This window comes from Vombatus ursinus, unplaced genomic scaffold (genome assembly GCF_900497805.2).
Source record: "Vombatus ursinus unplaced genomic scaffold, bare-nosed wombat genome assembly UNPS02003292.1, whole genome shotgun sequence".
NCBI lineage: Eukaryota > Metazoa > Chordata > Mammalia > Diprotodontia > Vombatidae > Vombatus > Vombatus ursinus.
This window is the reverse complement of record NW_020943070.1, coordinates 461,339-484,933: the sequence shown is the minus strand read 5'-3', so window position 1 is coordinate 484,933 and position 23,595 is coordinate 461,339. Positions and strand designations below refer to the sequence as shown.

Below are 23,595 nucleotides of genomic sequence, written 5' to 3'. Positions count from 1 at the left end.
GACAAGCAGGCTCCACCCTGCCGCAGCCAGGCCTGATCAGGGTGAGGGTTTCTGGACATTCTGGTACCAGAGCCCCCCAACCCCAGACTTCTCCCTTCCCCACTGCAGCTAATTAGCACTAATTAGTTGGCGAGTGCTTTTTAGCGTCTTCCTTCATCTGACTTGCTAGGTGATTTATACACGACTCATGCAATAAAAGCCACTTTCCAAAACAAGACATCTCAGAGTTCAGAAGATGCTCCTCCCATGTGTCACTAGTGGCCCTGGCACCCTATGACAGGGGCCCAAGGCTTCTGGGGCAGCTCCTTCCCTGGCTCCATCAGCATCCTGGGCTGGAGAAGGACAAGAAAGGCCTTGATGTCTCTTTAAGCCAGAGTCCAAGTTCCCAGCCTAATCCCTCCCACCTGCTCTCTACTCGGCCCCCTGACGTCAGGAGGAAGGAGTGGATGTGTGTGAGTGTGAGTTCATGCTCTGGGGTGCTGCATGCTCACACACACACACACACACATCAAACAGCATAAGTCCATCTTTTGCCTGCTGGCCCTTAGAAACAGGGGGTACAAAAGAAGAGGAAGGGGAAAGCTTCTGGAGGCAGGCAGACACCACAGCCCAAGGTAAGCCAGCAGCCAGTGGATGGATGATCATTTGGCCCTGATGGGGAGGCTAGGGGGTTGGGGGCAGGGAGGCTGGGTCCTTGATGAGAACTGGGAAGGAATGTCTGTGGGGCTAGTCCCCGGGGGGGCAGGGATCATACCGGGTTTTGTAGAGAGGGTTTTGAAAGATAGGAATGAAAACCCCTCCCCATCTCACCCCCTGCCCCCCAGGTTTCCTTTAGAAGCATAATTTTGTGTGTCTATCTGGGGTGGATGCTGGGCGGCTGGATGGAGGGCTGGGATGGAAGCTTGACATGAGTCAGGAGTGCCCTTCTCCTTGAGGAAGGGGAAAGCAAATCCCCTGAAAAAAAAATACTAGAGCAAGCAGAAGTCAATGTTAAAAATCATGGGGAGTGGAAGGAGGGGAGAGGACTGGGGTGGATGGAGGAAGGCAAGGGTAGTGATTGTTCTTTTCTACTGAGAGTGAATTCAGTGCTCCTGAATTTGGGGCTTGGGGGAGGGGGCAGATGGGGAGGCTGCTCGGGCACAGGACCAAGGACTGTAGCACTTCCATCATTTGGTGTGTGTGTGTGTGTGTGTGTGTGTGTGTGTGTGTGTGTGATGAGGATAATTGGGGTAATTAGCAGAGAGGAGAGATGACTCCATATTATTCTGTCCTTGTAACCCCCACCCCCAGCCTGGTAGAGGTGGCCTCTTTCCTACATCTACTACAGTGGTCTCCATGGACCTAAGGGGTTCTCTTACGTGGTGCTTTCTACCTAGACAGCCACAGGGGTTCAGTTCTCTCTGGAGACCTGACTGAGCCCCCAGAGGTCCCAAGAGCATACCCCAGTGGGATCAGACTCTGAGGCCAAGTCTCTGTTTAGTTCTGAGCTGAGCATCTGACTCTCGGGAGGAAGGATGCTCATGTCTAACCTTCTGATTATGTGAACCCAGTGCAGACAAGGCAGTCAGAGAGAGAAAGGGGCATTCATTGGCATCCACTGAGGACAGAGCATTTCTACAAAGCTTTGAGACTGCAGAGCTCTCTGATCTTCATAGAAGAAAAGGGGGAGAAAAATGCAGAGAGAGAGAAAGAGAGAGAGAGAGAGAGACAGGCAGACAAGCAAGCAGGCAGAGAGAACAATAATAAGTCTAGTCTGGCTATTGATGTGACAGATTTGTCTAAGAGGGGTGGGAGGAGGAGGAAGTGGGAAGTGGGGGGAGGGCAACCTCTTTATTTAATCCTATAAATTTGCAACTCATTGCATCCCACCAGACTGGTTACAATCTATTAGGGAAATCACCCTGGGAAACAGCACGCTCCGACTGATGGAGGATGGAGAAAGATTTTCCCCAAACCACACTCCCTCCATCTCAGCAGTCTTTCCTTCTCCTAAATTCTGGCCATTTCTACTCCCTTCCTAATACCCCCTTACGTTGCCTCTTCCCATATCAAGAGCATCCAAAACAACTATTTTCAATCCCTTCCTCCCTTCTCCGCCCCTCAGCCTAACAAATTAAAAGGCATACATAAAGCAGTGACTGAGACTGGGCTTGGGGGGCGGGGGGATGATGATGGTGCCTCCCTTCATAACGAATGGTAGAGGCCAGGACAGTCTTCTCTAGCCTAAAGTCAGGCTATACCAATAGATTTAGGAGGGGGCTCCTAGCCAGAAGCGTTTGTCGGGTTCTACGGAATGGTCCACGGATGCTCATTTTGAGGGGAGAAGGAGATCCCTAGGGGTGGTTATGGGGGTGGGGACTTGGAGTGTATCCTTCCCACAGGCTAGCAGAAAGGCTTGGAAATGCCGATCTCCTGGGGAGATCTGAATCAGGGATGGAGGGGGCAAGCAGCCGCAGAAGAAGAAAAACCTTACATACGACCGACCAGCTGGGGTAGGGCCACCCAGCCTCCCCAAAGATGAGAGTCGGGTGGGGGTGGGCGGACCCGGTGGAAGGGTGAGGACACAAGAGGGCCATGTTTTCCGGTCTCCTGAGAGCACAAAAGTGATCCAGGAGAGCCAGTGGGGGCTCGTTCTCCCTCTCCATCACTCCAGACCAGGAAAACGGGCTCTCTTGGTTGGAGTCTCAGAGATAAGCGACGAGCAGCACCGAAAGGTGCGGACAGCGATGGGAATCAGGAAAGCTGAGTTCTAGTTCTGGTTGTGACATTAACTCGCTCTGTGCCCCTGGGTCCATCATTTCTCCCCTCCGGGTCTCAGCCTCCTCCTCCCTAAAATGATGGGGTTGAACCAGCTGGCCTCCGTGGTCCCTCCCAGCTCGAGGGCCCTGCAGCCTAGAGAGTGCAAGGTGAGATCAAAAGGAGAGATGGCCGAGCTCAGCCGCCTCGCCTCTCGGCTTTCTGGTGCGCCCAAGAGAGCTCCCACCTGTCCCAAAGGAGTGGAATAGCGTCTGTCCCGTGAATAGCAAAGAGCTTCGTTTTCTGTGTTCTCTGTGTTACCTTCCACACCGCTGTAATGATAGCAATGATCCCTCCCAGGGCTGTGAGCACCAGATGTTTACAAAGTACTTTGTCCACCTTAAATGGCTCTAGAAATGGGAGCTATTATCCTAGAATGCTAATATAGTATATATAACATAACACATATGATAATGTTAATAATAATGATAATATAATAATGTCCTTACTGAGTGTTCCTGATGTGAACATTCTTCATATTATTATGAATTAATAATAACAGTTCGTATTTCTATAGACAGAGTAAGGTGAAGGTGGTGCTTTAATGCATACAGCAGGGGCTGGAAATCAAGACTGGAGCTCAAATCAGGCCTTAGCTACTTCCTAGCTGTGTCATCCTGAGCAAGTCATTTAACCTCATCCATCAGCCTCAGTCAGGGGATAAAAACAGCACCTCCCTCCCAGGGTTGTTGTGAGGATCAGATAATTAACATTTGTAAATGTTCACTTTGCAAACCTTAAGGGGTCGTATAAATGTTATTAGCGTTTTAAGGCTAGCTCAGAAAAGGTCACATAGCCAGTACATGCTAGGGCTAGGATCTGAACTCAGGTCTTCTAGCTCCAAAGCCCTCATCATCCTGATATTTCCTTCCCAGCCTTTATTTGCCAGGGCACAGAGGAAGCCAAGGTGCTGAGCCCAGAGGATGAAGAAGGGGTGTTGGAGCAGAAGGACCCCAGATTCCAGCTTCTGTGGCAACGCTTAGTCATACAGCTGCCACCTCCCCTTTGCAAAGGGAACTTGATTGTAACTAGGTCACCTTCAGTTCCAGGAGATGCATCTGCCTCTGATGATACTCTAAAGATGAAACTGTAGGGCTGGGCCTGTCAGGAGGTGGGATCCAAAGGGGGGAAGCCAGGAGGCCTCCTGCTCCTCTGGGCCAGCCCACGGGCAGACCTGGGACTTTTGGAAAGCCCCTTTCCATGCCCTGGGTCCTCATCTCTTGTGATTTTTACCCAAGAGTGGTAATTACCCTCCAATTATGTCTGCACAAGGCTGGGCCCTTCTTATCATGAAGGGGTGTTTGTTTTCTCATTGTTGTTATTTTTAAGCTGCAGAGATGGCAAATGACTCATTCAAAGTTCCTGCCTGAGTCACCAGAATAGAACCCAGGAGTCCTGACTCTCCAGTCCACCCATAATGGGACTGCAATGCACATGGATGGAAGTCCGGGTCTGAAACGTTGTTCTGTGTGACCTTGAGTAGGTCACCTCCCCTCACTTCTCTGGCGCTCTGTTTCCTCCTCCATGCAATGAGGAAGCTGAATTAGGCTATCTCTAGGATCCCTTTCTGGTCCAAAAAAAAAGTCTATGGTCTCTTCACTAATCCTTCCTATATCTGAGCCAAAGGACTTTTGATACCTGCCCCAGAGGTTGTATCTCCAGCTACAGTCCTCCCCTTTCTCTCTAACCCCTGACCTCAATTTATGTGTCTATGTGTATATATGTGTATCTGTCTCTATCTCTATCTCTATATTTCTATCTATAGTTGTTGCTGTTCAGTCATGTCTGACTAGCAGAAGGGCCTGGTGGGCTATGGTCCATGGGGTCACAAATACATACACACACACATATATATACATGTGTATATATAGAGAGAGAGACGCACACACAAATGAATATCTATACATCTATATATATATATATACATACAAATGTGTGTGTCTATATCTATGGAGACACACACACATATATACATACACATGTGTCTATATAGAAAGACACACAAATGAATATATATACCTATATCTATGGACACACACACATACACATATATGAGTATAGAGAGAGACACACACACAAATGAATATCTATATCTATATCTATATATCTATATATATGTATATATATATATATATACACACACACACAAATGTGTGTCTGTATCTATGGAGTCACACACACATATACACACTTTGTTGTTCAGTCATTCGGCCATACACGACTCTTTTGCTTCCATGGACCCCAGCCCGCCAGGCCCTTCTGTCCTCCCCTCTCTCTCGGAGTCTGCCCAAGCTCACGTTCATTGCTTCCATGATGCCACCTATCCATCTCATCCTGTGCCATCCCCTTCTCTTTTTGACTTCAATCTTTCCCAACATCAGGGGCTGTTCTAATGAGACCTGTCTCCTCATTTATGTGGCCAAAGTGTTTAAGCTTCAGCTTCAGTATTTGTCCTTCCACATATACATGTACATATGTACGTACACACACATGTAATATACATACATAGATACATATATCTCCATATCGCTCTGTCTCTCAGTGCATTTGAAAGAGCACTGGGTTTGCAGAGGACCCAGAAGAGCTGGGTTACAATTCTGGCTCCATCACTTACCAGCCCTGTGACTTTGGGCAAAGCCCTTAGCCTCGCCAGGCCTCAGTGACCTCCTCTCTAAGATGAAGGGGCTGGTTGAGTTGGCCTTGGAGGTCTCCTTTGGTCTAACACTAGGATCCTGTCACGTATGCCCTTCTCCAGGACTAGAGAAGGACCACAGAGGAAACATGCGTTCCCTAGGAAAACCGATAGAAGCCACCTGGCATTTCTTAGCGTGGCTTTCCCACTCAGCCAAAAATCGGCTGAAGTCACCAAGTGAGATCAGTGGCGCACGCCTGCTCTCAGTCCCATTGGGAAAAACACACTTTTCCATCCTCTTCCATCCTAGTAGGATTCCATGACAATTCATCAGAGACTGACTTAGCTTAACCAAGGCCACACAAGGAGGGCAATACTGCTTCCCCTCACCTCTGATCAGGCCTGGGGGCCAGGGCAGTGACTGGCCAGGGAATCCAGGATGGAGAATAGTCCTTTATCTCCTAACTCTGTCCTCATCATATAATAATAAGCATTAAGATTTCTAGTCTGCTTTACAGTTTACAAAACTTTCTTCACAATAATCCTATGAAACATCTAGTCTCGGTAACATTATCCATATTTTAAAGATCATGAAACTTGGGCTCAAAGAGGTTGAGGAACTAGCCCTTGGCCACACAGCTAGGATCATGGGATAGAGGGATGGAAGGAACCTAGAGGTTATTTATGAGACAACCTCTGCCATTTTGTAGACGAGGAAAGGTGACTGGCCAAGGTCACATAGGGAGTCATTTACAGGGCTGGCCTTCTGACTTCCAATCCAATATTCTTTCCCCTGTGATGCTCTTGCCTCTAACTACCTGAATGTCTCCCATCAGGATGGATCCTGTGGGTTGGAGGAGGCTTTCGTGCTTTCCTGGGGTCCCATTCCCTGGGACAGCAAGCTCGGTACTTAACCTTGCTAACCCATGCTGCTAAATGGAACAGTCCATCTCCAGCCCCTCAGGCATCATCGGTACCACTGACTTTTCTACATGGAGACTTTGGAAAAGGAAGGGGTGATTCTGTCCTCCTCCTTTCTCCATCAGTCCCTCCATTAATCAAAAGTTTGTTATGTGTGTTTGCCCAATGTCTGGCACTGCAAATGTAAATAAAGACAAGATTTGGAGTTTCTAGCCTTCAGACTTACACTGTGAATCAGAGCTAGAAAGAGCCACAGAGGTCATCTGGTCCAATGCCCTTATTTTTACAGAGAAAGAAACTGAGGCTAAGTAAGTTCGTTGTTAGGTAGAGCTTGAACTTGGGTCTCCTGTCTATGAGGGCAATACTCTTTCCCTTACATGGTGCTGTCTCTTACCTTCTTACCCCCAGCCATGGCCCACTTTCCTGGACTCCAGAAGTATCAAAATCCTAACTTGTACCCTTCACAAGTAGTCTGGACGCCGGATGGGCTGACCCAATAGCAGTGAGGACAGGCTGGGTAAAGCCCTGTCCTTGGAATCAGAGGACCTGGGTACAAATTTTTACTGGCCATGTGACCCAAGGCAAACTGCTTAATCCTTCTAAGCCTCAGTTTTCTCATCTGTAAAATGGAGGCAAGAACATGTGCACCACCTACTACACAGAAAGGTTGTTAAGCATTCACCTGGTAAACTAGAAAAACAGTATTATGACAAACTGTAATTATTTCTTTCTCTAGCTGGAGGAAACCCCAATCATCTGTTGTTCTGCTTACCTAAGGGATGGGTACAAACCTTTTATGATAGGTTCTTTATTGGAGGGGAGATAAAAGGTGCCCAAAGACTGAACCCCAGTGAATTTTTATTTTAATAGGTGTTCCCCAAGTGAGGAGAAGGGAAGAACCTTGAACTGTCATCTGTCCTCTGTGATCTTGACATTTTTTATGCCCCAAACTTCCTTTGGAAAACTCCAACCTTGTCAAGTAGGATGAGGCACTTCAATTCTTATTGGTTTGACTTGATTTCCCTAAAGTATAGAGAAGGGGATCATTGCCCCGCTGGAGGCCAGAAGAGACAGGAACAAAGACTGTGCCAGTTCCACCCCCAGGGGAAAACCAAGAGGTCTAGGACAGAGAGTGGGCACTCGGGAAGGCCAAAGCTAGGCCAGCATTAGCTACCAATGCTCCTTCCTGCCTGGACAATGCCCGTCAAAGCAGAGATTCTTAACTTGGGCTATATGAACTTATTATATATATGCATATATAATGTTATTATATTATATAATTATATAACATATTGCATACATTATATATCATATAATATACATATAAAAACATGTATATATAATTATATGTATGTGTATATACATATATATAAAACTGTATTTCAATATATCTGATCTATTTGTAATCTTCTATATTTTATTTTGTGGATTTAAAAACCATGATTTGGAGAATCGTTGGTCTGTAGGCTTCATCAGCTTTCCAAAGGGGTCTGCAATACATAAAAACAAGTGTGTGCTGCAGGAGGACCCCTGCATTCAAATCTCAACTCAGCCCTCAAAGTCCTCGCTCCAGCTGCTGTTTTACCCTCGGTTATTTTTGAGCCAAGACCTTCAGCCTCCTTCCTACCTTATCCTAGAATCCTAGAGTCTGGCTTAGAAGGGAACTGAGAGGTCACCTTGTCCAGCCCCCTGCCTTCTGTTTACTCCCTCCTCTTCCTGTCTTGTGTCCTCCCTGGTTCCCATGTGCTCTATAAAGCACTTTCCCCACTCTAATGCTGTGAGGTTGCCACTGCAAATATTATTACTGCCTCCTCCCCCTTGCCCCATTCTACAGAGGAGGAAACCAAGGCACTTCACCAAAGTAAAATGATATGCCCACAGTCACGTACCCAGCTCTAAAGCCCGGCTCTTGTGACTCCCAATCCACAGCTCTCTCCATTTAAAAAGGTGCCTCTTCAGGACAGCTGCCCTGCTTACTCTACCCTGGTCTCATCATTGACCACAGGATTTCCTATGGGGAGAGAAGACAGTCTTGGGAAATGTGGTTTTTATTCCTGGGGGCAGTGGCCCTCTGATCTGGCAGTTTAATGGCAGCCATAGCATGAGAACAGCAGAGGCAGTCCATGGAGAAATCTGGATGTTGCAGATGGCCTGAGCTTTTCCTGTTTCTCTAGCCTTTTGCATGATCTCAAAACACTTTTCAAAACTACATCCCAGTCCAACCTTCCTTCTCAGTCTCACCTGCTAGACACAGAACCCAATGCTGCATTGCAGGGGAAGGGGGGGGCGTGATGAGAAAGGCAAATCAGTGGGTGAGAGCCCTTGGGGGAACACGGTGAAGGGTAGATTTCGGCAAGGAGCTGTCCCTGGTTCTGGTCTAACCCTGCCTGGATCCGTAAGGTTACAGGGCTGAACCAGCAGTCTTTAGAGTGCATGAGATTCAGGTCAGCACCACAGCTTCCAGAGTCCCTCAGTTTATGGTCTCAGACCTGCATCCTGATGGCCACTGCAGAGGATAGAAGAGATTGGGGGGAGGGGCAGGGGTGGAAGGGCATGTGTGTTTGAGCCTCACGCCCAGCTCCCTCTGCCTTTAGCTACCTAACAGCAGCACTTTTGGAGGGAGTGGGTCAACCCAGGCCATTGTCTGCTTTGCAGAGCAATGAGGAGGTCATTGGTGGTCCCTTCATCGCTTCCTTGGGGAAAGATGGCAAACCAACTGTAACCCACCCTCCTCTCACCCCCGCCCCCATCCTTTCATCCCTACCAACTCCAGGATATGAGACCATCCTCCCCAAGGGGTCTTATTATCTTCTGTTCTTCCCCTACCTCCTTGGAGGAACATAATCAGAGAAGAGAGTTGGGAAATTGGAGAAAAACTGAACGGTGGTGTGGTTGTTTGGACCTCTCTCCCCGCCCCCCCCTCCCCCCCCGGGAAGGGGACGGAGGAAAGTGGTAATGAATGATTCTGTGTAGCCGTTGCTTACACCCACACCCCAGATAGAGGGAAATAGGGACTGAGGAAGAGTCTGAGGATCTGCCCCTGTCTCCCACTGTACTGTCTCACCCTGAGGGGAGTGCTGAAGGCTGCTCTCACCACCCTAACCTTTGGAAGTTCAGTAAGGAGCAAAGGAGAGGAGTATTAAGGAGGAACTCCCCCCCGGCCAAGTTTAAAGCTTTTCAGGCAAAAGAGATAAGGAGGGCTACACAGGACAGAGAGCCAGGATTGTCCAGGCAGGAAGCCCAGCCTGCTGGCCACAGCAAGGATCTATGGTTCCCATTCTAAAAATCTTCAGGAGCCCCACTTTACTTTGTCAGTGACCAAGGCAGAGGGGTGGGACCCTAAGTGCTTAAGCAGGCCAAATGATTTGCCCAAGGGCACAGAGCTAGCCTTCAGACCTGGGTCTTCTCATTCCAAATCCAGGGTTCTTTTCTCCTCTAACCCTTAGCCTCTAACAGAATTGCTTCCCCTATCCCTATCTTAATCTTCTCTGGCTTACAGACTCTGCTAAGGGGGAAAATAAGAGGAGAAGAGAGGAGAGAGAGGAGAAAAAAGAAGGGAGGAGAATGGAGAGAAGAGGGGAAGTAAGGAGAAGGGAAGAAAAGAGAGGACAAGAGAGAAGAGGCGTGGGGTGACCGAGAACAGGAGGAGAGGAGAAGAGAGCAGAGAAGAGGGGAAGAGAAGGGAAAAGAGCAGAGAAGAGGGGAGGAGAGGGAAGAGAGCAGAGAGGAAGAAAGGGGAGGGGAGAAGAAGGGCAGCAAGGAGGGGAAGGACAGGGGAGGAAAAGGGAAAGGAGGAAGAGAGGAGGCAAGGCAGCTACCGGCTGCTTCTCCCTGGAGCGTCTGTCACATCTTTCACTGCTGACAACCACTGTGGGGTCCCCAGCGAGGGCAGAAATATGGCAGCAGAAATAGCAGCTTCTCTCTCCTGGTGGCAAGCGGTGGGAGGGGTGGGGGCTGAGCTCCAAAACATCTGAGACTCCTCTGGCCCCACTGGTGCATGCTGTTTCCCCCATCCCCCTTGGGGAGGGTGCTGCCTCCCGGCACTGTCTGTCACTGCCTGGCACATGCCTGGTGCCCGGGAATAATAGCTGTAGGGGCTGGCAAGGTGGGGTCGGAGACAGCAGGGGGTGGGGACAAGGTGGGGGGGGAGGGGGGGAAGAGGAGAAGCAGATCCCATTTCCTAGAAGAGAGGGGGACTCAGGGCAGATTCCTATCTTAATCCCCATCTCCATAAGCATTCGATTTAGTGTTGTGAGGAAGAAAGGAGGTTCAGACCTGGAGAAAAATTACTATTATTGGCAGTGGAAAGACAAAGCTGCAGCTGGGCAGACCTCCTATTTGGGGGGCTGGTGGGTTGACTGGGGACAGTCCAGAGCCCATGAGTGACAGATTGCTGTGGTCCTTGAATCTTTTATGGAGGCAGCTGTGGGAACTTACACCAAGTATACGCCCCAACTCTCTTCTTCCAAGACTTCTCCCAACCAGTTTCCTAGTCATAGGTCATATTTGTGTCTCGCGAGAGCTCTGCACACAGTAGGCACTTTAGAGTGTTGAGTGAATGAAGACGCTCTTGGATTCTCATCCTGCCCCATCCATCTCCATACCTTGGTTCTCCACTCCTTGGGGGTCAGGTCAGAGGTTGGGTGGCAGGGCTGCCCTCCTCTTGCTGTCCGGTGAAGTCCTATCTTTCTTCCAAGACTCCAGCCCAGGTACCATTTCCTCTGGGAAAGGGAGGGCTTGACCCGTCCCTCCTCCGATGTCTCTGAGCACCTTCCTGCATTGATCTCCCTTACCCTTAGATCGCAGTACCTGAATTGTCTTTCCCCCCATTCGATTGTAAGGTCCTTGCATACAGGCCTTGTCTACATGGAGCCCAAGGTTTGTAGGCAGTTTCTGACCTAAACTCCATTTGTACTTCCTTGGGCTCAGGGGAAGAGAGGGCCTTGATTTGGAAGCAGCAAGCCGGGCACAGAGTCCTGGCTTGGGAGTCAGAGGATTTGGGTCCAAACTGCAGCTCTGTTATGACCTTGGTGACTTAACCTCCTGTGCCTCAGTCTCTTCATCTATAACTCCCTGTCCTCTCAGGTCACTTCTAGCTCTTAGCCTGTGAACCTATCAATAATTAATAATATTAATGGATTATTACAGAAAATCGCTGGCATTTCTGTGTAGCACTACAAGGTTTATTAAGCATTTTATGTATATTATCTTACTCAAGCTCCCCAACCACCCTGTAGGTGAGGTGGCTACTGCAGATATTATTCTCCCCACTTTACAGAGGGTAACTAAGGCTTGGGGATTCAGTGACTTGCCCAAGGCCACACAGAGAGTAACTGCAGAGCTGCTCTTCAAACCCAGGTCCCCTGGGTGCTTTTCATTTGTCCACAGCTGCCTGGTTGGCTTCTCTGCGCTTGAGGAGGACGGATCAGCTAGCTGCCCAGGCTGGGACCCTGGAAGCTGGCATCTTCTGCCACCCTGCTTGGGGATCCCTGGAGCTGGAGGGCAGAAGGGCTGCTGACTCTCTCCATGTCTAGCCCTCTCCCCCAGGATTGCTGGGTTCCTCCCAATGGAGGCACCTCCTTGTCTGGAGGCACAGCCCAGCTTTGGTGGCCATCCAGTGACCCCCTGTGGCCAGCTGACAGCAGGGGCCGCCTCTGGCCATCCGTGGGTGGTGTCCCTGGGAGGTGGGTGGCTGGGGGCAGGTGTGTTTATGTAAGGAGCTGGACCAGATCGTGGTTAATGTGTTGGTGCCAGCCTCTCCTCCCTTCCTCCTAGCTCAATAACAGCTTGGCCCCTTCAGCTTCTCCCAGGCTTGGCGCTGACCCAGGAGACTACGTTTCAGCTCCTGGCTCACCCTGTCCCCGAGGAATCCAGAGTAAGGACCCATCAGCCCAGTCTGCCCCTTCTGGCTCAGCAAGGTCCCATTGTCTCCTATTGTTCCTCTGACTCTATGTGTCTCCTCCCTTCCAGACTGAAGCAGGCATCTCCAGAAAGCTTCTGGGGCCCATCCATACTCTGCATAGCTCTGTTTTATCCAGTCTCATCCCCCGACCACTGCACGCCTTGAAGACGTCCCTGCCCACTAGGCTTCTCCGCCATGTCCTCTGAGCCCACCTCGCCTCCAGTAGTGCCGCCTCTGCACTCCCCCAAGTCCCCCGTCTGGCCCACCTTCCCCTTCCATCGCGAGGGGAGCCGGATCTGGGACCGGGGCAGCAGCCTCCTGCTCAGAGACCTGCCCAGCCCCCTCCCCACCAAAAGAACCAGGACCTATTCTGCGTGAGTACACATACTGGCCAACCCTGGCTCTTCTCTCTCCCCAGGCCCCTTTCCCCCTGGAAGCCTGAGAAGGAAGGGAAAAAAGCGTCGAGTCTGCTGGCAGAGTTGTGGTCCATCCGAGGACTCCCTGGATGGGATGGGGCAGAGGATCCCCCTCCCCCACCTTCCAATCTTGGGAACTGATCAGACTCCAGCTGAGATCCTTGCTGGAGCTCTGGAGCCAGGCCCAGGTGGAGGAAGGGGCTGGAATGTAGGGGGGTGACTCCAGGAAGTGACCTTGGAGACCTTCCAACCAAATCCCTTTTTGACAGAGAGAACTGAGGCCCAAGGGAGTGAGGTGACTTTCCCAAAGTCACAGATTCTGATTCCTTTTTTTGTTTCTTTTTTTTTTCTGGTGAGGCAATTGGGGTCAAATGACTTGCCCAGGGTCACACAGCTAGTGCCAAGTGTCTGAGGCCGGATTTGAACTCAGGTCCTCCTGACTCCAGGACCAGTGCTCTATCCACTGCACCACCTAGCTGCCCCTCTGATTCTTTTTTCAATGACCTTTCTTCTACCCCATAAATGGCCTGAAGGCCATAGATGACTTCCTGTCCCTGGAAGCTCCAGTCTCCTCATTCCATAGTCTCTCCAAATAAAATCAGTGAATCAAGAAGCATTTATTAAGCACCTACTATGTTCCACGCAGTGGACATACAGAGACCAAAAATAAAAAAGTTTCTGCCCTCAAGGATTTATGTTTTACCGGATACAAAAGTAAAAGTGGTCTCACTTAATGCGGCTCTCTACTCCTGCCCCAGGCTCTGGGTTCCAAGCCCACCTCTGACAATGGGGTGCATAAAGAATTAGGAAAGTGATGGCACCGGAAGATCCCCCTGGACTGTCCCCCTTCTGAGCCCATACATCAACCAGTCGACAAACAAGCATCAATTGTGTTTAGTATGTGCTAAGTGCTAGACATACAAAGAAAGGAGAAAGCAGTCCTGCCCTCAAGAAGCTTCTGCTCTAAGGGGGTACATAATCTAGATGAAAGAGAGCATAGGGGAAGAGAGGGGAGGGAATCTTGGAGGGGACAGCATGGCAGCTGGGGATGACAGAATAGGCCTTGAAGCTAGGGATTCTCAGAATCTGAGGTCAGGAGCGAGAGCCCTCCGGGCATGAGACTGACTGATCACCATGAAAACGCAGAGATGGGATAAGCATGGGGTTCAGAGCCACCAGCAGGTCAGCATGGAGGCTGTGAAGGAGAATAAATTTGAGAAGACTGGAGAGGTGAGAAGGGGCATTTTAAAAAGCTTTAAACGCCAAACAAAAGTCTTGCTATTTGATTTTGTAGGTAATGGGAACCATTGGGATTTATTGGGGGGTGGGGGATAACATGGCCAGACCCAAACATTAGAAAAATCATCTTGGCAGGTGAATGGAGGAGGGGCTGGAATGGGGAGTGTCTGGAGGCAGGAAGGCCGATAACAAGTCCATTCCAATAGTAGAGGCTAGAGGTGGTGATCTATGTGGTGGCTGTGTGAGTGAAGACAAGTTATAGAAGAAGAAAAAATGACAAGATTTGGCAATTTATTAGATCCATGGGCTGGGCAAGAGAGAGGAGGTGAGGATGACGGGAAGGCTGGGAGCTTGGAAGATCAGAGGGCTGGGTGATGATGCCCTGGTTAGTAACAGGGAAACTGGGAAGTGGGAAGAGTTTGGGGGGAATTTGATCCAGTTCCAAATGTCTATAAGGTATTGGTCATGCAGGGCTGTCTAGAGCTTAGGAGAGAGGTCAGGGCTGGACAAATCGGGCTGGGGATTATCTTCATAGAGACGATAATTGAATCTGTGGGAGCTTTTGAGATGGCTAAATGAGAGAACAGAGAGAGCAAAGGAAAGAGCCCCGAGGACAAAACCTTAGCAGACAACAGCCACTGAGCGGGCATCAGCCCCTGGCGTGTGGGAGGAAGGGGCCTCTTCTGGTTCAGACACCTCCTTCTCCAGAGGCTCAGCGCCCCTGCCCACCCCACCCCGAGATCACATAGCTAGCAGATAAGAGGGTCAAAGCCAGATTTTCTGGGTACTCCTCTTCCCAGCTGGTTCTCACCTAGCCCCAGGCTGGGCTGGCCCTCTTTGGCCAAGCTCAGCTCCTTCCCTCTCCCCTCCAGTCTGCATAACTGGGAATGTCTGGGGGCCCCTTCCCTAACAGCTCCCTCCATCTCCACCGCTTTCTCAGGCTACTGCCAGGCGCCCAAGGGTGCCCATCCGGTTTCCTTTGCCTCGGCTCTGGAGGTCCCTCTCAGGCTTCTCTCCCCACTCTCCTTTCTTTTCTCTTCCTCCTCCTAGCACCGCTCGGGCCTCAGCTGGGCCCATATTCAAGGGCGTCTGCAAGCAGTTTTCGCGTTCACAGGGCCATGGCTTCATCACGCCAGAGAATGGCACAGAGGACATATTCGTCCACGTGTCTGAGTAAGTCCTGGGAAGGGGCTGGGGGCGTGGGCCCACCCTTTAGCTTCTGCTTTGGAAACTCCTAAGCAAGCCAGTATTGGTGTTCATGTTTCCTTTCCAAAAAAGCCCTTCATTTTAAAAGAAAGGACCTATTTTGCAGTGAATTTACACATTATTTTTAGTGTCTGAGGGCTCTAAAATCCCCAGCCCTCAGCACTATCAAATGTGACCATTAAAGCCCCAATGCTGGCTGAGTTCTTCCTACGAGGCATTGACGGCAGCGCTGGCCAAACCCTCGGTGTTGGCGGTGGGCGCTAGGCTGGCAAGCTGATCTGGAAGTGCCTTGGGGAAGCTCAGAGCCCTTGTGTCCCACGGGGGGGGGTGGGGAGGGGTCAGAGCAGCTGTCTTCGGGCCTCAGGCCCCTCCCTCACGGGTCTCAGGACCTCACTCCTTCCTTCTCTCCCATTTGAACCACAGCATCGAGGGGGAGTACGTGCCCGTGGAGGGAGACGAGGTGACCTACAAGATGTGCCCCATCCCCCCCAAAAACCAGAAGTTTCAGGCGGTGGAGGTGATCCTGACCCACCTGGCCCCCCACACTAAGCACGAGACGTGGTCTGGCCAGATCATCGGCTCCTAGGCCGCAGCACCAGGGTGGGGAGGGGGGAGGAAGGGGGATCCCAGTTTGAGCCCACCTGCCCAAGTTGGGGGAGGTGGGGCGAGTGGGGGGGAGCCCACCGGGGGTGGGGGAAGAACTCAGAGGGAAGGGAGAAGGCAGGGGGAGAGCCCAGGGGCAGCCCACTGCCAGGCCCTGGCATTTTTCTGCTGCACAGACCAAGCGTGGCCCCCTCCCAGTCCTGTGTAGCTTTTTCACGTATGTGTGTGTGTGGTGTTGCTTTTTTCCCCTGTTTGTACTGTGGTCCAAGCTGTGGGGAGAGATCCAGACTTGAGACAACAGAATCGGAAAGAGCTCCCCTCTCCTCCCCGGCCCCATCCTCCCCTTGTCCCTGGATTCCCCAGGACCACTGGGACCAGGGGAAGGTGTTAGCCACAAGACAGACTGCCCTTCCCGCCTCTCTCCCTTCCCCTCAGAATAGAGCAGATGCCCCCTGTCATTGAGTCCTTAGGATGGAGGATGACAAATGGAGCCTCATTCTCCCCCTGTCCTGTCCCCCATTCCATCCCCGCTTCATTCTAGGAGAACCAGTCCCTGGAGAATGGCAGGCTGTGAGCCCCTGCCTGCACAGATCTCCTATCTCCCCCACCCCGTGCCTGGGGGGCTAAAGGACCTCCGTTGTTTTTGTGGACACCCCCTCCCCAAACCCTAGCACAGGGGACGGGGGGACAAAGAAAGCATGAACAGCACCTTTCCCCGGTCCGTCTGGGGACAGGGCTGGGGTGTGAGTGGGGGGAGTGCCTACCTGTCTTCCCACCCCGGGCTGCCTCTAGTTGGGAAGGTACCTTGCCCCACTCTCTTTGATGATGTTTTACTGATCTGAGACTCCCTCCATCATGAGTATGTTTCATCCTAGGGGGAGAGCCCTGCTCAGCACTGTGCCATCCCACCTTCACACGGGCCCCCCTCCCAAACCTGAGCGCGGGTGGTTCCTGTGTCCCCCACACTCTCTCTGTAGAGCTAACTCTGACCTTGTCTCTGCCGTCTTCCCCACATTGCCCAATGACTCCCTTTTCCTTCAGTTGCCACACTAATGTAATGCATTGTAGATACTGGCCAGACTTAGGGAGGCCAGGAGGGTTAGATAGGGATGGAGGGGTGGGGTTTGCGGTTGGTGTTAAGTCCGACTCTCGTGCCAAGAAAGGGGCAGAGTGGATCACACAGCCGGGGGGCTGGGGCCTTCCCTTGGGGCTCAGGCTCCTGTTGGGGCCCATCAGATAAGGAAGGCTGGGTGAAGTGGGGTGGGGCAGGGCACCACCTGATTCGAGATAAGCTGGGGGAGGTAATGGAGGGAGCTGACTGCTCTGAGTGGGGCACAAAGCCTTCTTCCCAGCCCTTGAGATGGTGACACAGGGTAACTTTTTTTATTTGGGGGTTAGGCACCAGAAAGCAGGGGCAAATGACAGAGAAAGGTATAGCACCTTACAGTTTACAAAGCCCATGCCTTTCCATTTTGACCCTCAGAAGGTCCTCCTGGGAGGTAGGCAAGGTGGAATTGCCTCCAAACCGACCTGGAACCAGAAGTCAGCTCTCTGACACCTGGTCCGGCATCTGCTTACTAAGCTGAGCCGTCTTCCTTCAGGGCCTGTTTTCTCCAGTCAGGGAATTGGTGGTTTTAGTGGGTCACCCCCACTCCTAGTCTGGGGACCCAGAAGCATAAAAACTTCTCTCTCCCCCAGACCCAATTGAGAGGGACCCCAGGAATTCCTATCGCCGCTCACCTAAAAAAGTGTCCGATGGAGGGTCTGTGTGTGATCACTTTGGGGCTGGCCCCTGGGGAGAGGTCATAGGCCAGTCACCCCTTCACCGGCGTTCTCAAGACCACTCACATTTGTTGAACTTCCCAGGTTTAGGTTGTACCAAGCCTCTGGTTCTTTCTTGCCCTTCCCTCTGGGCCCATGGGTGCTCCTCTCTGCCTAGCTTGGTTGGGCAAGAAATGTGGAATGGAAAGAGGGGGGCCCTCCTAGCTTAACTCCTGCCCCCTTCAGGGGTGTAGGGAGGACAGCGCCTCCCTTCTCTCTTATCCCCCTAGAAACTATCGTGTATCTTTGAAACTTCTGTGTGGTTCCCACCCAGCGGACCTGGTGTCAATAAATCATTAGGAGTGGCCTTTGTCTCCTGGATTCTTCAGGCTGTTGGAGGAGAGGAGCGGAAGAAGCTGGGGTGGGGTGCTTAGGAAGAAGGGAGCTTCATCCCAGGACAATGGAAATTCCCAGGGATCTAGAAGCCATCTGTATTTGTTTTACTCTTACAGGAGAGGACACCCTGCTGCACACTCTCTGCACCTTTTTGCACACCAGCATTCCACACTTAGGAGAGACCCTGGGGCCACCTCCCTTTGGCGCCCTGTGGTCCTCCCCAGACCTGGGAACGAGTGGTACGGTTTTGGGAGGAATAGTCCTCATCCTGCATGGTTGCCCACTGCGGCTGTAGGCCAATAGTGGTTACTGACCTAATCTCCCTTCACTTTGGTTACATCCTTGGGACCCCTCTGAGCCCCAGTTTCTTCATCTACAAAAAGGGGGAGTTGATGTAGATGGTTTCTGGGGTCCTTTTGAACTCAAGGCCCACATTCCTATGGGTAGTGTCTACTGGAAAGGAAACCAGGGGCAGGCCAAGATGGATTTCTGTTGTTTAATAGAATTTGTGACACAACAAAGCTCTCTATTATCCAGAGCTGTGCCCTTCACCCCTAAGCAGAGCTTTTTCTTACACACATACACACTTTCCAACATAAAAATCTCTTTTTTTGCACAGAAAAACACTGATTGATTCTAGGTGAGGATGGACAGTGCCCTAGCACAAGGGTCAGAGGTCAGGGCCCACAGCCAGAGTAAGACCCAAAGGGAACAGGTCATATTGTATGTGGGGGGTGTCGGGACAAATCAGGCCTAGGATGGTGAATTCTGGACCTCCCCTCCCACCTCTTCCAGGCAGCCACAAGGCAGGAGGTAGGGAGGAGGCCACAAAGCCACCCCTGGCCCATAGCTGTGTGTCTTAGTTGAATGGCATGCCAGGGGGCTGATACTGGCTCTGGGTAGAGGGGAGGAATGAAGGGTGACCAGGGCATCAAATCCCTGCCTTCTAGGGCTTGCCTCCTGGGAGAGGTGGGGTTTAAGTTCTTAGACATGCAAGAATGAGGCTAGCAGCCACCTTCTGGGGAACCCCTGGTGTGCAGCTGAGTGGATTTCATCTTGCCCCTAATCCAAGGTGAGCAGAGAGGCAGGGAGGGAGCTGGCCCATAGCCAGTACTTCATAAATGCTTACTGATGGACTTCCCCCCACTCTCCTGCTCTCCAGGCCCTACCAGAAGCTTGAGAGGGGAACGGGGGAGAGGAGAGAAAGAAACCCATCCCTTCCTGGATGCCTGTTGTCCCACCCACTCTGGTGACCTTGTGACTAGACGGGTGAAGGCATGGAAACCCGGGGCCAGAGATGATGGTGACTCAGACTATGGACACCCTGGGGGGCGGCTTGGGCCATCACCCACATTTTCTGTCTGTCTGTCCATCTGCCACCACGACAAAGCTTGGCTGGGCCCCTTCCACTCCAACACCCTTGCTCTGAGTCCTCTCCAGCAGGCAGGCAGGGATGCTCTTCCCCTCTGGGGAAGGGGAAAAAAGAGGAGAGCAGGGAAGAGGGCAAGGGCTGCTTCGAGCTGCCCCGCCTCCCCACCACTGCAGCGGGTTGGGGCTCCTTCTCCACATGCCCTAGAGGTGTTGACAATCCCCAAGTGAAGACAGGTGGACCCTGAGCCCTCAGGGGACGCCAGCCTCATGCTTCATGTGCACTCTCTGGAAAGAAGAGCTCCCGGCACCTTTGCACTGTGTCCTGGGGAGAGACCACACTGTGCCCCACCGTGCGGGGGTCATCATAAATCTCGTAGTCATTTCCCCCCTGCGGAAGGAAGAAGAGAGCAGACAGGACTTTCACCCTGAAGGTCCAGGCCTTCTCCCCCTCAGATGACCTTGTCTTCACCTATTTACTTACGTGACAGTGATGTACCCCTCCGCCCTCCCCCAACGGAACGTAAGATCCTTGAGAGAAGGACCAGGTTTGTTGGGTGTTTTGTTTTTTTTTTCATTTTTGTGACCTGAGCACCCACTGACACACAGTAGGTATTTAATATTTGTTAAACCGAATGACCATGCCCACAGTGCAGCCCCCTCTGGGACACTGAGGCTGAGGAGCCACTCCAAAGAGAGCACAGCCGGGGAGCACGTACAGGGATGCCGAGAGGAGGAGGTTCACGGCAGGACCCCAGTGCTGGACTCCTGTCTGCAGGGCAGGCCTGGGGAGGAGGGACGAGCTTTATTCTGCTGGTTCGCAGAGGGCGGAGCCGGGGACAACGGGGATAATCTAAATTCAGGTTTGGTTTCTTTCGTAAAATGGGGGCTTCGGATGAGATGACCTGCAGAGGCCCCTCCCATGTGGCTCCAAACCTCACTGCGCCACCACCCGAAGTTTCAGGGAGGCAGATTCTTGGCTCCAGAAAAAATGAAAATGTGTTCACAGTGAGAACTGTCCAAGGTGGAGGAGCTGGCCGTCCCCAGATGCCCAAGCGGGATGACGCTTGTGGGGAGACGTCATGCTTAGGCCTAGGCTTGACTCTCAGGTCTGCTGGTGCAGGCCCCTGCACGGCCTTAGCTTCTGGAACGAAGGCAGTGGAACAGAGCAGAGGACCCCTCTCCCAGCACCCCCCTCCCTCACCCATAGCACCTGCCCAGGGGCTGAGCCCGGGAGAGATGCACCAGATTAATCACGGCTTCACCCACAGCACTGGGGGCCCCCGAGGGGTCTGACCTAATCCCACGCCGTCCCATCAGCCTCCATCTCCCTTCCCACAGGGGCCAAGATGGGGAATGAGCCCTGGACTCACCGGGCTGGTCTCATTCCCAAAGAAGTGGATGGTGTCAAAGCTCTCCTGGTCCAGGCGATCCAGGCAGTAGCGCTTGTCCCAGCCCTCAGGGAAGACATCAAAGCTGATCATGCCCCCTGAGGGGACAAAGGAGAAACAGGATGAGGGAGCCGGCCAGGACACAGAGAAGAGGGGCCTAGGTGGAGAGCTGGAGGAATTCAAAGGCGAGCTCCCAGAGGCCAGAGAGGCTCCCTAACTTTCTTTGTCTTCCCAGGGCTTATCAGCACAGTATCTGCACACGGCAAAGTCATAATAAATGCTAACTGATTGAGTGAGTGACTGAGCAGAGCTGGGATCTACCCCAAGCCAGCTGTGTGACCTTGAGGAAGGAGCTTACCCTCTCTGAGCCTGTTTCCCCAACATTAAACAAGGGGTGAAACCAGGTGGTCTCTGAGGCTCCTTTTAGCTCTGAAAGAGAATCTGAGAGTGAATGCACCCCGAGTGAGAGTGAGGGCGTCCTGAGTCAAAATGGTCCTCCAGGGGCCAGTGGAAGGAGAGATCTACCCAGCTAGTTTCCATCCCACACACCTCGGGAGAATCTCAGCCCTTTGCCAGCAAACTCTGCCTTCAAGGCCTCCACGAATTTCTCCCGGATCTTTTCTTTCTGTAAGAGGGGAGTGAACAGGGGAAAGAATCGTTATAATATAACATAAACATTGTTTTACTCATATTATCTCATATACTATTTACTCATCTTGTCATATCAAGTATCTCAATAATCTTTTTTTTTTTGGCTAGACAATGGGGTTAAGTGACTTGCCCAGGGTCATACAGCTAGTAAGTGTCAGATGTCTGAGGTCGGATTTGAACTCAGGTCCTCCTGACTCCAGGGCCGGCGCTCTGTATATAATCTTATGAAGTGGGTGAGACTATTACTACCACCCCCATTTTCAGAGGGTCATGGTCTCAGAGCTGGAAGGGGCCATAAGGTCACTGAGTCCACTCCCCTGATTTTACAGAGGGGAAAACTGAGGCCCAGAGGGATTAAGTAAATGACCAGAATCACAACAGGCTAGCGCCTGACTTAGGATGGGAACTCACCTCGCCCTGGCCCTCTGGCCTCTACAAGAGGCTTATCTCCTTTGAGTCTGAGAAGGAGTAGCTTGGCCTTGCCCTGGGTCAAGGAAAGGCAGGCAGGAGGGAGGGCAGACCTGGAAATCCCACTAATCCCCAAATCCTTGCACTGGTCCCTGGACAAATTTCTCAGCAGGCAGATCCCCACCCCTTTGTGTCTGTGGTCTTCTTTCTTGATTGGCCAAAGCCCACAAAGCCCACTCCCGGACCAGGGAACATTCTTTCTTCTGAATTCCTAAACTCATCACAGAATCCCATCACTTTGTGCCTGGAAGTGTTGGCTGCCTTATATGTTCCTGGGTCAGTTAGGTGGTGCAGTGGATAGAGCACCAGTCCTGGAGTCAGGAGGACCTGAGTTCAAATCCAGCCTCAGACACTTACTAGCTGTGTGACTTAACCCTGATTGCCTAACAAAAAAACAAAAGATTAAATATGCCAGTCTGGGTCTGACTCTTCATACTAGTACTCCTTCAGGGCAGCAGGAGATCAGCCCTGCTCTTTGCTCCCCAACAAAGAAGGTGCTGACTTAACAAACACTTGTGGGTGCATTGTACTCTCCAGAAGGCAGAGCGAAGATCTGGGAGCCATGTGACCGGGGCTCAGAGCCTGCCTTGGACCCCAAGGGAATTCATTGGTCTTCTCTGAACCTTAGCTTGCTTCTCTGTAAAATGGGGGTCACAAAAGCTTCTAACCCCCTGAGTTATTGTGAGGATAAAATGATACATGTGTAAGGCACTCTGCAAACTTTAAATTCTATAGAAATGCTGGCTGTTGTAATAATATTATTATAAGCCACCCCTGCTTGAAAGAATCTCCCATTCCTGCCTACCGCCTCTCAGTGCTGTTTATGAGGAAAGAGCTTCATGAACCCAAAAAATACTATGGAAACATAATTCTTATGGCACATTAGAAAGAGCCCTGGATTTGGACTGCAGGGACCTGGGTGCAAACCCTGGTTCCGTTGTGATCTGGAACAAGTCCCCTCCCCTACCCAGGCCCCATTTGACTTGGCTGTAAAATGATGGCCTTAGACCCACCAATGAAGAACGTTGCAACGGCAGAAAGAACGCTGGATTTGGAGAACCTCTGACCTTGGGAAAGGGGACTGACCTCTCTGGCCTCGTTTCCCTCCCTTGTAAAACGAGGGCATAGGACCACGATCCCCAAGGCCCTTGAGCTCAGGATCACTTTCTGGTCTCTGCGGGAGGCCCGGGCACCAAAGAGCCGGGCTCTCTCCTCCCACCTACCCTGCTCTCACCTTGTCCAGCTCAGAGAATTCAATCCTCTCCTCCAGGGTACAGCTGCGGCCAATGGGGGAGACGTTCAGCATCCCATTGCGGAATTCGATGAAGGTCCCGCTGTGGACAGAGGACAGAAAGAAAGTACGGACCTGGGGGTGTGGAGAGAGCCCACAAGAAGCTCTGAACGAGGCCTCCCCCAGGGCAGCGGGGGTGGCGCTGAACCCGCAGCCAGGAAGAGCCGAGTGAAAATCCTGCTTCAGGCACGTACGAGCTGTGTGACCCTGGACAAGTCACTTAACCTGTCTGCCTCCTCTATAAAACAGGAAAAATAGCACTGCCCCCCAGGGGTGTTGTGAGGATCAACTAACTATAAGTCAAGTGCTTTGCATACTTTAACATGCTCGATAAATTTTAACTTTTGTTATTATTTTCTTGATCTTCAGGCACCTCCCCCACACCTAGCCCTGGCATTCCATGTTCTGAGCTCCCCCCCGGCCCTGCCATCCGCTGTTCTCAGGCCCCTCCCGGCCCTGCCATCCCCTGTTCTCAGGCCCCTCCCGGCCCTGCCATCCCCTGTTCTCAGGCCCCTCCCGGCCCTGCCATCCCCTGTTCTCAGGCCCCTCCCGGC

General features: G+C 51.7%; 2 protein-coding genes across 2 annotated transcripts in view; one reads left to right on the top strand and one right to left on the bottom strand.

The window, feature by feature from the left end:
- Positions 1-243: 243 nt before the first annotated feature.
- On the top strand, positions 244-15,717 carry CSDC2 (cold shock domain containing C2). Its single transcript, XM_027873431.1, has 4 exons — positions 244-614; positions 12,320-12,625; positions 14,957-15,079; positions 15,536-15,717. The coding sequence occupies exons 2-4, from the start codon at positions 12,447-12,449 to the stop codon at positions 15,696-15,698; spliced, it is 465 nt and encodes a 154-aa protein (XP_027729232.1). The 5' UTR covers positions 244-614; positions 12,320-12,446; the 3' UTR covers positions 15,699-15,717.
- A 2,637-nt stretch (positions 15,718-18,354) lies between these two features.
- The window catches only part of PMM1 (phosphomannomutase 1), a 14,518-nt gene continuing 9,277 nt past the window's right edge, over positions 18,355-23,595 (bottom strand). Inside the window, exons 5-8 of the mRNA XM_027873981.1 lie at positions 22,985-23,084; positions 21,181-21,256; positions 20,614-20,729; positions 18,355-19,631 (exon numbers count right to left, since the gene is read on the bottom strand). Coding sequence (XP_027729782.1) covers positions 19,509-19,631; positions 20,614-20,729; positions 21,181-21,256; positions 22,985-23,084 — 415 coding nt within the window. The 3' untranslated portion in view covers positions 18,355-19,508. The remainder of the gene's footprint in view (positions 19,632-20,613; positions 20,730-21,180; positions 21,257-22,984; positions 23,085-23,595) is intronic.

Bases quoted from the DNA above. Each gene is read 5' to 3' on its own strand.
- CSDC2 (XM_027873431.1), top strand. From the start codon at position 12,447: ATGTCCTCTGAGCCCACCTCGCCTCCAGTAGTGCCGCCTCTGCACTCC. The intron at 12,626-14,956 runs GTGAGTACACAT...TCCTCCTCCTAG, and splicing joins AGAACCAGGACCTATTCTGC to CACCGCTCGGGCCTCAGCTG. The intron at 15,080-15,535 runs GTAAGTCCTGGG...TTTGAACCACAG, and splicing joins ATATTCGTCCACGTGTCTGA to CATCGAGGGGGAGTACGTGC.